Genomic DNA, 15,921 nt, shown 5'->3' with positions numbered 1-15,921 from the left:
AATTTAGCCCCGCCCACAACATTTGAGGTCGGGAATTTGGTCTGGAGTCGCTCCGTTGGGGAGAAATTATGCCCGAACAGAAACTGTTCGGACCAATCAGATTGTCAGGGCGGGCTTTATACGATTATGGACAGATGATCAACAATAACGTAATTAACCACGTCATCAAAGTGCGCTTGGTTTGAATTCGTTTTCAACAAACGTGCCTCCCGCTGGAGAGCTGAGATGTGTAGATGCTGCCATTGAGTCTGTTTTAGAAGACATCGACAGCGCATTCATTTTGAAAGAGGAACAGAGAACGCTGAATCGCCGGGCAGCGCTAATAATATCACCCGTTGATCCAGTAATATTCAAGCATATACTTACTTGTTGCTCCAACATTAAGCAACAGCATCCCAACATTTGTCTTTTTTGGTGTTGTCTTTATACAACATGTTTCAAGGATCATACAACTCACTGTACCTCTCCACTTCAATTATTAATTTAATGTCATCCATGTTGAAGAACTTCTCCGCTGTTTGCTCCATTAAATGTCGGGTGTCGAGGGTAAATTACGTAGCCCCCCTCTCTCTCTCTTTTTATCTTTTTTACTGCTTGTGTGGCTGTAGTGGATGGGCAGAGGAGGACATTTAATAATGTCATTGGTAAAATTGGTAAAACTAAAACTCCAGGCCAACAAAAGGGGACTTCAAAGTATGGGATGCATATTTGATCATTTATATCATATAAAATATGTCATCAATATCGTTTAAAATCATTTTTCAGTGTGTTTCCTGGCGCGATACGCTCGCGTCAAGCGCAAAAAATAGACTCGACGCCGAAACGATCGCTGCACGGCGCTAGGCAGGCTTGTCTTAGCGCGGCGCTTTAGCCTCCGGTGTGACCAGCACAACGGTTTAACATGGGAGTGGATGGGAGCCAGCTGTTATTTAAGGCTTGGCGCTGCGTTTAAGAGTCGCTTTGGCGTCGCTTCAGCGTCCGGTTAGTAAATAACTCACAATGCGTCGCTTAACATACGTCACATACTACGTTGCTCTGATTGGTTGTAGGTCTATCCAATTGAGACAAGAGGCATTTTTTATCTGGTTCGGTGGAAACACACGCCCCATAATCACAGCCCAATGCAGCGGTATCAGACTCACATTCTGACTAGAATTGTGAGTATGACAATGTCTGGCTAGGAAACTCTCACACCCGGTGTTAATATCCATCTCTACTGACTTGATCATAAGAGGTAAGCCAGTGTCACTTCACCTTTTAAAATCAGGTCTCTCTTCCCTGCTCTATATACAAATTTAACAGGGTCTCAGTCCCACATTGACTTTAGGATTTGTGGCAGAAAGTAAATGGACTTGCTGGTCCTTCAATGACGTCAATTTCTAAAATGTGATGTCAGTCAGTGAGCATGAGGAAACAGAAAGAGATGCTTATCGATACAGTAACTATACAGTAGAATATAGTAAAAAGTAATGAGAAAATTAAAAAGAAGAAAAGAAATGTCAATGAGGGGTAAACATCAGTTAGCAGACAGTAGTCAGTGCTGGTCATTGAACGTGGCTCATGTGAGGGGGTGAATTTGATTTGGTTTATCATATTTCAATGCTCTGCTGAGATTTGATGGGGTGACTTGACCCTTGCTTTTATGTAATAATGATGGTACTTGATCAGGTTTTTACTGTTTTGTGTAGGAAGTGTTTAGTTCTCCATGTATTGATCAGTTGTTTGATTAAACAATTACCCAAGTGTCCACGAAAATGAGTTTGTATAAATTGTATGTTTTAATGTCTGAAATGCTCCCTAGTTTTACTCACACAGTTGACAGAAAATGTGTTAGTGACAAACAAGCATTCTAAATACATGATGTTCGGTGTAGCTTCTTATCATTTCTGAAGTGTTTTGGCAGACTTATTAAACTATGTGAAGACAAAACACACTTTTCACAAAAGGGCTGTTGATGTCTAACACACACATTAAATGGTAAAGTAAATAGATGTATAAATCTTGTCTAGTCTGAACGACCACATTCAAGTGCCTTTTACTACAAGCCCCTCACACATTCCTACAGCCCTTCTGTACCACACAAACTCTCTCTGGGTTGGCTGTGGCCTGTGTGTTAATGGTGAATGTAAAACTTTACTGTAAAGCATTTGTGTGGCAAAAAAAACTATATTAGCATTATATAAATATAGACAATTTACCAAATGCAATAATCCACCTATGGAACATTGCAGGGGCCAAAATGTGGTTCATAGTATTACCAATGGACAAATACAGGGAGGAAACCACAGACCATCTGACAAACATACACACACATACACACACATGTACACACGCACACACACACTGATTTCTCTCTCGTCTCTTCTCTTCCTGTGGTTTCAGTTACTCAGTGACGGTGCAGGAGTCGTACGCCCACCCTTTTGATCAGATTTATTACACCAGCTGCACCGACATCCTGAACTGGTTCAAGTGCACCAGACACAGGTAAGGACGACGGCACTGGGGCCTGAAGCAGAAGTGTGTAAGTGTGGAGAGAATGGTGGGGTTTTTCAACCTCTCTACTCACTTATTTTTGTCAAGCTTACGTTATTGTCGCATGGTACTGCTGTATAGACCCATCTTTCTACATTAGTAGGTACGTGACCATACAGTCAGGACAAACCATAGTAAAAGACTGTTCATTGTCAACTAAGAACAGTAGGTTGGTAGAAATTCGTATCACCCAAGTCCATTTATTCTGGGGCTTATGTAGTAGAGTATGTTGCAGACAATGCAACTATTATATTGTGCCATGTGACAAGCATGATCCTGAGCTTCGATTCAAATATGATCACAACTACAAGCAGCAATACTTTTTACAGCATCATGCAGCAGCATTGTAAGTTAATAGATAAACAGTCACTATGAATGCCCTTGCAATTATATTTGTATGTAATGCCCTGATATTTCCATCATGCATATTTCCAATTTTCAGTCAATCATTGAAAATTCATTATAAGTACCTGCTTATCCGATTACAGTACTGACATCTAGTCAGACAACTATTAAATACCCTGCATGTGTTCAGACTCTACATGTACGTGCCGAACACTCCGTCAGGTCCCCTTGTAGAATCAAATACAGTCCAATCCAATGTCTCAGCCATACGTTCTGATCTCACAAAGATAATAATGTGTACACTTAAATGATTTAATTAGAAATTTGATCTTTATTTATGATTTTGACTATATTGAGAATTTGTATAATTTCAAAAATGCGGCCAAGTTAAATATTACTGGAGGCTACAACATCAGTAATAAACATGTTGTTTAATATTGAGCTGTTGTATTCAGAAACAAAGGATTCACTCACTATTTACTAAAGCAAGGTGAGTAGCTACTTTGAATTACACCTTGATTAATTTCCTTTACAATTTTAAAGGTGCTTTGTATTAAATTCACTTGCTTAGTTATGCATGATTTAGTTTAATAATCCAAATCTGTTTTGATCTCACAGGGTAGTCATCAATTAATCATTTTATATTTGTAAAGCACATATTCACATATCACAATTCGTCTCATCCTCTCCCCTTAACCCTCATCAAGAATGAGAAAAAAAAATAAAAAAAACATGGGGGGAAAAAAGAGTAGAACCTCAGAGAGAGCCACATATGAGGAATCTGTCACTCAGTGCGGACAGAAATGCAATAGATGCTGCGTCTAGCAAAGGATGTCAACAAAATAACAATATTTACAAAAGAGAAATGACAGAGGAGTGTAGTGTCAAGTACCAAGTTCAAGTTGTCTTCTTTTTATGACAGAACATCCTGTTTTTTTGCAATGTTATGTTGTTGAAAAAACAACTTCAAATTTTGTACACATGTGAATTAAAGTTCAGGTCTGGATCAAAGATAACTCCTAGATTCCTGATGCACTACTGGAGGTCGATGTCATCCAATTTAGCTATATCATTAAATAATGAATCTCTGAGGAGTTTAGGACCAAGTACAACTTCTCTTTAATAAGTCAATGATAGAATATGGCGGATCAACCAGGTATTTATGTCCCTAAAACTTTGCTAAAACTAATTTACGAATTCTCTTGGTTTCATAGATAAGTATAACTGGGTATTGTCTGCAGATCAATACAACATTTCCTGATTATGTTTCCAAATCGAAGCTTATATTTGAAATAAAGATTTTTTTTAAAACAACAGTTTGTGTATGCATCAGGTAGGTTATTTTACTGAGTGTGTGACCCTGTGTCTCTGTGTGCAGGGTGAGCTATCGTACAGCATATCGCAGAGGAGAGAAAACCATGTACCGGAGAAAATCCCAATGCTGTCCGGGTTTTTATGAGAATGGAGAGATCTGTGCCCGTGAGTATCTTCATTATGGTTTAGAAACAGTTGTTTTTTTAGCACTTTCACTCACACCTGGACTATTACAAAACTGCTAGAAAAGATACCCAGCTATCCTAAAAAATGAGGTACTTACAACAGGCCAACATTAGTTTTTGATGAATGAAGTCAATTTGGTACACAGGTGACAAATTCAAAGAAAGAAACCTAGATGAATGAGTAGAGTAATACAACAAATTCACAATGCAGGTTTTTGAATGGGTTGATTAGAACGATATTCATGACCTCCACAGCAACCACAGCTAAAGCTCAACACGAGGGCAGTGCTCGTTCTAAACCTGCCTATTTGGAATGGGCTGGTTGCTTCGCCTGTGTTACAGCTCTAGAGCTCTTTCAGAATTACCCCTTGTCATTAGTGAGTCAACCTCAAACAGTTCTACGATATAGTCACCTTTTATTGTTAGTGTGCTGGACATTTTGTGCAGTCTACCGTCTAGAGTGAAGTTAGAAAACTTTGTGTTCATCCTACTTGGTTTATCTTCAATGTTTTTCATAGAATGTTTATGTTATATTATTCTTCACAGCTGTGGTTTACATTCACAGTTGAATGATTTACTTAAATGGTGTTATTTTTTAATACATTGCATATCGGTTTTGTCAGAGGTCTAAGCAATTGATACAATCATCAGACCTAAGTTCACAACATTGTCCTTTTACTTAGAAGACAAATTTCCAAACAGGAAGTGTTTCTATGAATGTTGTGGCCATGATGGAGATCAGCACCAGTGACACCCGTGAATGTTTATGTCATTCTCATATGGTGAAATTAACGAATAATATTGTTATTTCTGGCAGGCTAGTTGCTTACAGCTCCTGCAGTTTATCCAAGGATGTAAATTATATATTTGTTTGCCTGTTCATACAAAATTTTATTTATATTGAACGTATCGTGTTGAATTGGATCAAACTCAAACACTGAACTTCCCTGGGCCCTTAACAATACATAAGTCAAGAGTGAGGCCGATAAAGGGTTTTCAAGATACATGTTTCACATACAAACGGTCAGGCAGACATTTGTGGGATCAGTAGGTAGATTATAGATTATACAGCTGCTACATACTGAGGAAAAAGTCACGCAAGCCTCAGCTGAAAGACTGTCACTAGTCAGAAAAACAGACCCTGTGTCTTCTACATGTGTTGTCGTTACAGTGATTCACGTCGTTGAGGCTGCTGTGTAACCCCCTCCAGTCAGTAGCTAGCAGCCAGTGACAGGTGTGAAGTCACTGCGGCAAAAACAACAACTGTTGTTCAGCAGTCACAGTAAATGAAAGAATTGTGTTAAAACATTTTCTAAGTAGTTGGTGATAAAAGAAACTTTGATTCATGCAGGGATGTGATATTGCGGCCCTGTAGGAGTTCAGGGGGGAATTTATTTTGGTCTGAAAAGACTCTGTTGAGCAGCCATCACATGCTGCTCTGTTAGACTCACTGAACTCCTGGACAAAACACTGCAGTGAGGAGGATCCACTCCATGGTATTTCCACATAAGGAACTACATTAAGGTTAACCTTAGTACACTTAGTTTGGATACAATGGATTTGCTTGCTGCCCTTTACATGTTGATTTCAAATATCCAGGCTTGTTAACAAAATCCTGTTAACTGTGTTTTTTAATTTTTATTCAATATTCTACTATAGTAGTAAAATAAGATTTAAAAAAAGACAGACAAGTTTCAGTGCACATTATAACCTTTTTAAATGCATGGCATTGTTGAATAAGAGGACACACAGAAATTAACACCAACTCTGCACTTCCTCTCAACCCAACAGGGATCTTTACCCTCTTTCATCTCTTCATTTTGTTTTTTCATTACACAGCTGGATATTTGGCTCCAGACAGGGTCGCTTGTCTCACAGAACTAGTTCTAAAGATGTGCTGTCCGACCATGCTGCAAATTGAATGTGTTTATAGTTGCTGTACTGGAAAGCAGAGTGGAAGGCAGCTGAGATAAGACAAATGGGACGATGGTGCATATTTTCAGTCTCTCCAGAAAAACATTCATAGTCTTGCACTTTTTTATACGCACGACATCCCAAAGCACGAATCCTGCTTTAGAGATTTGCTGAAGCACTTAGCACTGAAGATCCAAATATTTTTCTCAGAGATGGAGGAGACCAAACCACAGTGTGAAGGAGAGTAAACATTTGACTTTGATTCATTGGGTGGACACAGAAACCTCTCTTATTCAGCTGTTGTTTTCTTATCTGAATTGGAAAACACTCAAGGAAGTTAAGGAATTTACTGTTATTTGCATCTACATACAATGAAACGCTGTATACAGTAATACCATCACACAGTGAAACTAGTGGACACCAAAACAATAATAAAAAACTTAAACAATTAGATACAATTAATTATAAGAGCAAGTAAAGTGGGTTGAGTAGTTTTTGCCTTGATGTTGATGTTAGTGATATCACTTACCCAATGGTAGCTATGAAAATAAATTAAAATTGCTTAAAATGTATATAGTTGCTTCTGGTCAAATTAAATCACAATATTGAACTTCTTGTGAGAACACTGAGTGGTGCACTCATTGAAATTAACCACGTATTTGATAGTGAATGTCTTCAAGCATTCAAGCTAAAACAACCTTCTTTGACCCTTGTTTCTTTGGTTTATAGTCTTCCCAGATCACTGATCACTTATTTGGTGCCATATACAAGAAACTTAACTTAATAATATATCAAATGTGTGCAGTTACCATCTTGTCCTCATATGCGCTCTGCAAGTGGCCAAGAACAAAAACAAGGAATGATTAAAGACATTGTAAAATCAGTGATTCTACCAGTTTAACTTTGAAGGTGGAATTGAAAGTGGGCCTCTTATTAGATATAAATGAAAACATTTTGATTGAAAATCAGTTTATATCAGTACTTTATGAAACATGTGGCTGTTGTTTCCAGCCAAAAGAAAGTGAAGATTAATAACTTGACTGGCAAAGTCTGCTCCTAAACAAGTGGTCCAAGTCCAAATATTTATGACACAAATAATTTATACTCAGAATGGAGAATAAATAATTTCCTTGTTTACTGACTAATTCTGATAGGGATATTTTTGTTGTTGTACCGCTGACTGGCCTTTCTTCCTGTCTCCTCCGTGTCCAGCATTTTGTGCAGAGAGCTGTGTTCATGGCCGCTGTATGGCCCCCAACACCTGCCAGTGTGAACCGGGCTGGGGGGGCTCCAACTGCTCCAGTGGTAAGTCCTCCAGCTGCTGCTGTCTGTGAGCAATCGTGTCTTTGTGTGTGACCCTGTTTTTTCTGTGAAAGCACTCTGAACACACAGGAGAAAAAACAGATGGGTGTATCATCTTACTGACTGTTCCACTGTACCACACCAACACAGAACAGGAGCAAAACACTTTGCTCTCATGGTTTTTTTTTCTTTTGCCTCAGACTTCAAAATAATTTCTGAAAACTATCAACATTTCACAGGCAGATTGTGAAGAATGTTGTGACCTCTTGTCAACACCAGCTTTCAGTTTGTGCTTGCTTTACTGTTGTCTGGCTAAGCTCAACGCGCCCTCATATGAGCCTGATATTACTTTTCAATTGAATTAGTGTCCACAGAAGCTCATTTACAGTTCTGTCTCTCAGACATCAACATGATCTTTAACACCCACTGCAATCTGTGCAGCCGTCAGCCACAGTTTTCACTTAGGGCCAGCTTAAATAGATACAGATTTACACGTTTGTTTTTCATGAAAATATAAACTCAAATCTCTCATTTGCTAAAGTATTCAGACCATTTGTTGTGAATCTAAATTATACATTCGCTCTAATGACCCATGAGATCTCAGCAGCTTTTCATAAATCAACAGTGTTGTTCAAGTTCACACTTAAAAAGAGTTCAGTTCATAAAAATAAAAATGAACTAGGTCACAGTTTAGAATGTTAAACTAAGTTCACAGTCCCAAAATAAACAATTTCACATCATATCTTCCATTTTATTTACCTCTTGAAACCCACTAGGCCAACGGTGAACAAAGCAGACACTGACCAGGTAGTGTATGAAATTAGGTTTTGTCAACAGGGACATGGTATATCTTTTTTGAATGAATAGAAGGTCGGCTAAACGGCCATAACAACCATTTCACCTTAACCTAACACAATTCACAAGCAACTAAACCAGCCTTGTCTACACACTGCCAATCATGCTACTTCATGCCAACAATACTCGGTGCCCCGACTCATTCAAACTTGTCCTATTAGGACTTTGATACTTCTGCTCAGCACTGATGTCCCTGTACACTATCGTAGCCACTTGGTTATGCCCCTCAGCGTAAATGCTATCTTACAACCTGTTACCATGAGTGATGTGGTCAACCTCAGCCTCTGTGCATCCAGTGCTTAGGGCCTGTTCTTTTTCTTTGCTAGTGTTCTCAGGCTGCAGGACTTAATGTGAAGAGTTGTCAAGAGGCATGAAGAGTCGTGACTTGTGCTTCTTGGGTTGTCACCTCCTCCCATATGTCGTTTCAGTATTGCTCGGACTCAATTCTAGGTTTTCCTTGTCAGCTCCTGTGTGTCTTGCTCCAGTTGCCTGTCCCAACAACTCACTTGAGCCTGCCCTGAACAGGACTTGAACCTCCCCGATCTGCTGTTTCAAAGGCAACACTACCACTGTGCCATATAATATCACCATCTCAATCCAGATTCCTTCAACAACAGCTACTAATAGTATGATGAGATTCGGTGAGTTTTCCTGTAGCCATGTCTAAATCACATGAATAAATCACAGAACACAGCACTGATGGAACTCCATACAATTCCTCACTATCTCATCCATTCAGTGATCTGACAGTGCCCGTGATGACAAAAGAGAAGTAAGACTCATGTCTCCTCCTCTCCTCTCATCACTTTTCATTGTCTGGTTGTGCCCCTTCCTTTTTCGGTGAAGATTTTGGTTACATTATTGGTAATGTAGGAGCCAGAGTCTGTTGAGCTTAGCCCTTACCAGGATCTAAAAGCTAACATTCATATCAACCTCTGTTGTTTTGGTGTGGATCGTTCTATTTTAAATGTTCTCTTTTGGCCCTTTCCCAAAGACACGGTGCTGATGTTTTTGCCAAAAAGCCCAGCTCCACAGAATTGCTGTTACCAAAGTTGCAGTCGCTGTAGTCAGTAGCTCTGCCAGAGGATGCCAATTTGTTCCCCCTTATTTAGAGAGAAAATTATCAAAAACAGCAGCTGTGACTGATAATATGAATATGAATATATAATAATAGTATCTGTTATATTAACCTTCTACTTCTTGTAGCACCAGTGGACCGAGAACAACGGCCAATCTGACAGTGTTTTGGAAATCCCTGTGTTTTGAACAATGAAGATGACTTAGAACTTTCTCTCAGCTGAAAATTCAAACTATAGTGTAAAGTGACCATGTGTAAATACAGAGACTGACCAACTGTCAGAAGGAAATGAAATTCATCACATCCTCTTAGGAGAGAAATAAATACAGAGAACCTTTTTCCAATTTATTAATGATCACAGAAATACAAAATCAGGCACACATGAAATCATTAACAGTAACACACTGCCAGTGGTTGTATATTCAGGGAATATTAAGTATTCACACAATCATATACAACTGTATATAATTATTTATAATAGATAGCATCTGCACCATACTGCTGAAAGATGTATTTATGGATACCCTGGTTTCCTGAACGCGTCAAATTAAATCTTTGCAGAGATTAGTATTTTCCTCTGAACAGAAATATCCCATTGGAGATCATATGCTCAACACAATGTCATCAGTGTAATTTCATCAGTTTTCATCAATATGCGTTTAGTGTTGAAACACAAGTTATTTTGTTTACATCCAACTTGCAGACATTGTCCACTCAGTGTCTGTGGGAGGTTATTTTGGTTTCTACTTATGAGCCTGTGAATCTGTCTCCATGCAAGTCTATAAACTGATATCCATGAGGAGCCCACAGGGTGTGCCCCTGCTGTCTTCAGTTTCAGCCTGTAATAAAGAAGCTTATTGTTGTGTATTGGCCCCAGGGCTCTCCTGGGCCCAACTAAACCCAGCCAGTCTGTCTGCTCTAACACACGTCTAAAAAATATCTCTTGTCACAGACCTTAAAGAAAGTATGGATGACTTGCAAATCTAAATCTAAATCATGGAAATAAGATGATTGATTTTGGAACCATGGTTCCTGTCTATTAAGCAACGAGCAAAACTGGTTGCTAAAGGTTTGGTTAAGAAGAAATTTAAGAGACAACGTATAAGAAGACAACAAAAAAGGTATCTCACTCTGATTTTCCAAGCAATCCAATTCAGATCTGTTAAACTGAACTCTAAACACATTGAACCTATCATACTGTTAATCACTTTAATCTTACTCTGTTATTCTAACCCAGCCAGTACTCACATGCATTGCCCCTAAACCAAGTCTGGACATTCCCCGCCCCTTCTCTACAGGCCATGTCCTGCTACTGAGTGCTCACTTAATATTTCTGAGCAGCTGTGCTGTGACCAGAAGCTCTGCAGACACCACTCATTGCTGGAAAACTACTTGTCTTGTACTTTGATTTAGAGGGGTTATCACTGTAGTGTTTTAATAAAAGGATGTTAGAGTTCATTCACTTCACTGGAGTTTCATTGGCTCAAACCTCTAAATCCAATCTGTTTCTGATAACATTAATGTTTTGTTTTTTTATCTCCCAAAAATATGATGGCCACTGTACTTTTTATGAAACATTATTCTAAAAGGAGGAAAGCATTTCAGTGAGTATGATATTTCAAGCTTTGGGAAAAACAATATACTTGACACCCAGTCAGTGAACTAATGTTCATAGAGCTCACCTTTATTGATCAGATCTTTTAGGGGCAGGTATCTATAGCAGACGTGAACAGGGTCTTTCAGTGTGTGATAAAGAGGCTGAGAAGCTGCTGATTCCCCACTGACTGATGTGTTGTTCATGTTGATCATGACCTCTTTGGGGATGTTCTCAGTCCACTATGAGATTCCAGGTTCACTGGCACTGAACCTTTAGTTAGTTTGTGATATTGATATTTTGTTTCTTGAGGTGATACAAAGACCAGTGTGAATTTTCAGTATGTATAGTATAGTATTTATAGTATTTATTAGTATTAAGTAATAGTAGTATCAATAGTATTCAGTATAAATTATTGAACTTCTACACTAAATGGTTGATAAAGTGGAGACCTATTTTAGTGTAAACACATTTCTGTGATAAAGCAGCAAATATGTTCTCTTGACTCACATGAGTCGCCAACAGCATTCAGCCACTGTTCATTCACGACCCCCTTCAGAAACTGAAGTCTAATAACCAGATAAGACTCTGATGCATTGACTGTGTTGTACAGGTCAGTGAGCTTCAACAATATGTCTGAGGATCAATTTGGGGAACAAGAACAGGAAATGGCAGGAGGTTGTGTTCACTGGTGAGCAGGAATAATAGGAGGAGAAAACTGTGGTAGCAAATAACCTGAGGCACTGGAGCTCGTGATTAAAAGTACACATGACAACAGCACAAGATGTTCAGGAGGCCTCAAGTTCAGCTGTGGGAATATACTGAGAAACAGCACGACTGTATATGCTACATAATTTAAATTTTTCCTGGAAGTTTCAGACTTCTTGTTCTCCATACTTAGTCGTATTTATTTCACCAGCTTCTCTTCCCTCACCTCAGACGAGTGTTGTAAGTGAGATTCCATTATAAGGTTGCACTGGAGACACACTGTCTACTCTTGGTTGGATCAGCCCTGTCACATGTTAATTTTGTATGAACAGGTTCTTAGGCTACATCCACGTACACTACTACCTTTGAGTTTATTAAAACACTTCCTGCTTTGTCTATGCCTGGTTTCAATAGTCACCCATCTTCACCCCTGATTGGTTCTTATCAGTAACAACGTGACTTACCAGTGAATGCAAAGCGTAACTGTAAACAGCTCCACCTTGTTGTCTGTCCCTGCTCTTACTTTTCACCATCGCTGTTCCTCATTCGTAGTTTTTTTCTGTAACTAAGCAACCAAGTGCCAAGAAGACAGTCTGCTTCCTGTTTACATCACATGGCCACTGTGCATGAATGGTCTTGTGTTTTCATGTGTGTCAGTGTGGACTGGACAAACTAAAGCTAAAACGTTTGTCTGGATTTTAATCGCAAAAACGTATTCATGTGGACAAAGCCTGAGTTTCCACCTCTGTGCTCCTCTTACTTAAAAGTGACAGTGTATACACTCAAACATAATGTATCTCAAATCAATAATGAGTTGAGTGATAATAATCTCGAAAATACCACGAGTTAGTTTTAGATTTTACAGAAACACATAAGACATTATACAAGACAGGATGAATATTTCTAACCAGGAATAATCAATTGGTCTTGATGTGCAAAACGACGTGTCTCTCAATTTAGTGTGTGTGTGTCTCAATGGTAAGACAAAGAGTGACATTTAAATAAGCAAACTAATGAAAAGCAGTGTGTGTTCTGTGTCTTTACACATATAGACACCGTGCTATAAAAATTAAAACTCCATTCAGCAATGTCTTTACACACATATAGACACCGTGCTATATATGTGTAAAGACATTGCTGAATGGAGTTTTAATTTTATTGTAACATGATGATAAAACTCTGGAGGATACACATTCCCCTTCAGCATGGGAAAGTGGAAGAATGCTACAGATGTTTTTTCTCACTGAAAATCCTCCGTATCAGTGTGAAAGGCATTTTCTGTTCCCATGAGTGCATCATGCCTGGTAGTCTGGGTAATCACTAAATAGATAGAAAAACATTCCGGCCCCAATCCCTCCTCAGTGAAGAGAGTTAGAGCTGAGCCAACCATCACCGGCTCAAGTTACTGGCTCAAGACTTTGTGTTAGTTTTAGGTGTGTTTTAAGTGTTTTATGACTTGTTGTGTCTGCATTTACTCAAATTAAATGCATCTATGATGAAGTTTTACTCTCGATCAAGTTTTGTTCAGATATCGCCACACGTGCACTTTGGGGAACATTAAGAAGTCTAAGGATTCAAAAAAGAAAAAAAAACATGAGATCCTTTGTAAGACTTAGTTTGCATCCAGCCTTGTGACCAAACCCTGGCACAGTGCAGTCTTTTTTGTTCCCAACTGTGTTGAATAGGCCAGTGAAAGGGAACAGTCTGTTCTCCAGAGAGTGGATGAGGAGCCCCAAGCTCCTGGAGGCTGGCCTTTCTTCAATCTAGGTCAGGTTTCACAAAGGTACCGGGATGGCCAAGTTGAATGCAGGAAGGGTTTTACATGTGCATTTTAGTATTTCTAATCTCCACCTCCCCTTTATTCCCCACCCAACCCCCATCTTTCCTCACAACTGTTTTTCACACAGGACCAGACTGCCTGAGGAAAAGGAAGTATGCACTTTTATCAGGGAAAGGAGAAGTAGGCTAATGCAGGAGGAATAAAAGGAGCCTGTTAATCACTTGAACAACCTCAGAATGGTGGAATGGTTGGAGATGGCTGTATTTCTTTGCATGCTGGGCACATTAACACCAGACTGTGTGGGTGTAGTAGAAGAGTGGAGCCCAGCAATAATAATTGTGGCCTACAACAAAAATCTGGATGATTAAAACCAAAATAGACAAATATCAATTTGAGCCCCTTAAAATACAGTTTTAGTTTGGAAACTCGACTAGCAGCTGTGGATGCTAAGTGCTGCAAACTCTTCCTGCTACTTTTCGCCAGTGCTCTTCTTTGTTCATAATATTTTCAGAATTTTAACGAACCAACCAACTGCAAATAAGATATAATCTGCTTCCTGTTTACATCGGTACATGCATGACAAGTGTATGAATGGTCATGTGATGTGTGGACGGCGATTACTTCTGTTACAGAGCTAAATGGTCATCTAAACACAGACTGTTTTCATTTAAAAACAAGAACATATTAGAGTGGAAACATCCTCCGATTCCAACTCTGTGCTCTTATCACAGAATCTCAGGGCAGCTCTCAATACTATAGATTATAATATACCTGAAATCCTAACTCATGCCTTGGTTTCATGGAGACTTGATTATTGTAGGTAATGTCTTTTCTGTCCCGCCACATGAGAGTCTTTAAAAAGGTCAAGACCATGGATGGTGGTTAATGATGCTGTGCTGAAAATGTAGACTAAATGCAGAATCTATATTTTTTCACATGACATCAAATTTTGAATGTCAGATTATATATTAAGGTGCTTTTAATGACATTTGAATGACACAAAATTCTAAATGGGTATACCTCTCTAAAGTCTTAAACTATAAATTCAATACTGTGCTTTGAGTTCTCAGAAAACAGGGGTCCTGTCTGACCTCTGAGTGAAACAGAAGTCTGCTGGCTGCAGGGCCTTTTCCTATTGCATCCCTTCCTCTGCTATAACTCCCTACTGAAATCAGACTGCCTCCCCTGAGGCATTTAAATCCAAACTTAAAACTCATCTTTATGCGTTAACTTTGAATTAACAACTTATTATTTTTTATTACAAGCTTTGTACCTCTTACTATTCTACAACAGGCAGATCTGTCTCAACTTGGTCCCTATGCCTGGTTCGCCCAATGGGGGATTGTTAGGCCCTGTTCATGAATAGTACATCCACCTCCATATCTCAGAAAACAAGTGAGCAGGTCTGTCAGTTAACAACTGTACTTAGAAATGTCCACTTGTGATCACTCAGGACAGATCTTAATATCAAGTCTTTGCCTTCTGTCTCTTTAAATAATATTATATTAGGAGTATACTGCTCAAAATGAAAAGATAACTTCCGTTATTTTTTTAATTAAATGTATTCCAGCCATGAGTTAGGGTTGTTTGTTATGTTTCAGTTCCAGAGACCGCCAGTAGCTCATGGCATTAAGTTTACTGGTTGTCTGACTAACCCCTTCTTCTGAGCAGGGTCCCTTCACAAAACGTTGTTTTGCCACGTGAACATGTTATATTTGGCTACACATGTGCATTTAGACTGACAGATGAACTGATCAGATTTGGGTGGCCAAAGGTCACGGAGGCCTTACAAAACATATGTTGGGCCTCTTGAACATGATTTCTCAACCACTGAGTTGCACATAGAAAAAGATTACACCTTAAATGTCGCTGGTTGCTTGCCTCTAAACAGCACAGTGAATTAAATAATATTTTTCATTGGTATAACCATTAACTATGAAAGGTGAAAAGGCAGCAAAACATTGTTTCATTCGTCATCCTCTTCTCACAGTTTCTTTATTGTGTTGCATTTATATAGAAACACTAAAAAGCCTGTTAAACTTAGACAGCTTGCACTGCATCACATTGTTTCTGAGAATTAAAGTTTTCACAGTCTAACTTATTAGATGAGCCTGACCGCTGCTACTGTACTGCAGCTTCAACCTGTGTTTCTTAATATCACACTTATAGCAACCTACTGCATCACATGGTCTAGTACTGAGTTAAATACAAAACATATATTTGTTAAATGTACAGTATGTACTTGAAGACTGCAGCTCATTTTGCCCCAAGATCCCCCTTGTGAATAAATCCCTGGAAGTCATGTGTCTTTCTT

The 15,921-nt window shown here is 38.9% G+C and overlaps 1 protein-coding gene across 1 annotated transcript in view; it reads left to right on the top strand.

The window, feature by feature from the left end:
- The window catches only part of megf10 (multiple EGF-like-domains 10), a 47,876-nt gene that overhangs the window by 11,724 nt on the left and 20,231 nt on the right, over positions 1 to 15,921 (top strand). The window contains exons 3-5 of the mRNA XM_053410881.1: positions 2,383 to 2,484; positions 4,256 to 4,356; positions 7,503 to 7,595. Of these exons, the coding sequence (XP_053266856.1) occupies positions 2,383 to 2,484; positions 4,256 to 4,356; positions 7,503 to 7,595 (296 nt within the window). The remainder of the gene's footprint in view (positions 1 to 2,382; positions 2,485 to 4,255; positions 4,357 to 7,502; positions 7,596 to 15,921) is intronic.

This window comes from Pleuronectes platessa, chromosome 19, assembly GCF_947347685.1.
Source record: "Pleuronectes platessa chromosome 19, fPlePla1.1, whole genome shotgun sequence".
NCBI classification, from domain to species: Eukaryota; Metazoa; Chordata; class Actinopteri; order Pleuronectiformes; family Pleuronectidae; genus Pleuronectes; species Pleuronectes platessa.
Note: the sequence above shows the minus strand (reverse complement) of the source record. Positions and strands in the feature narration are given on the sequence as shown.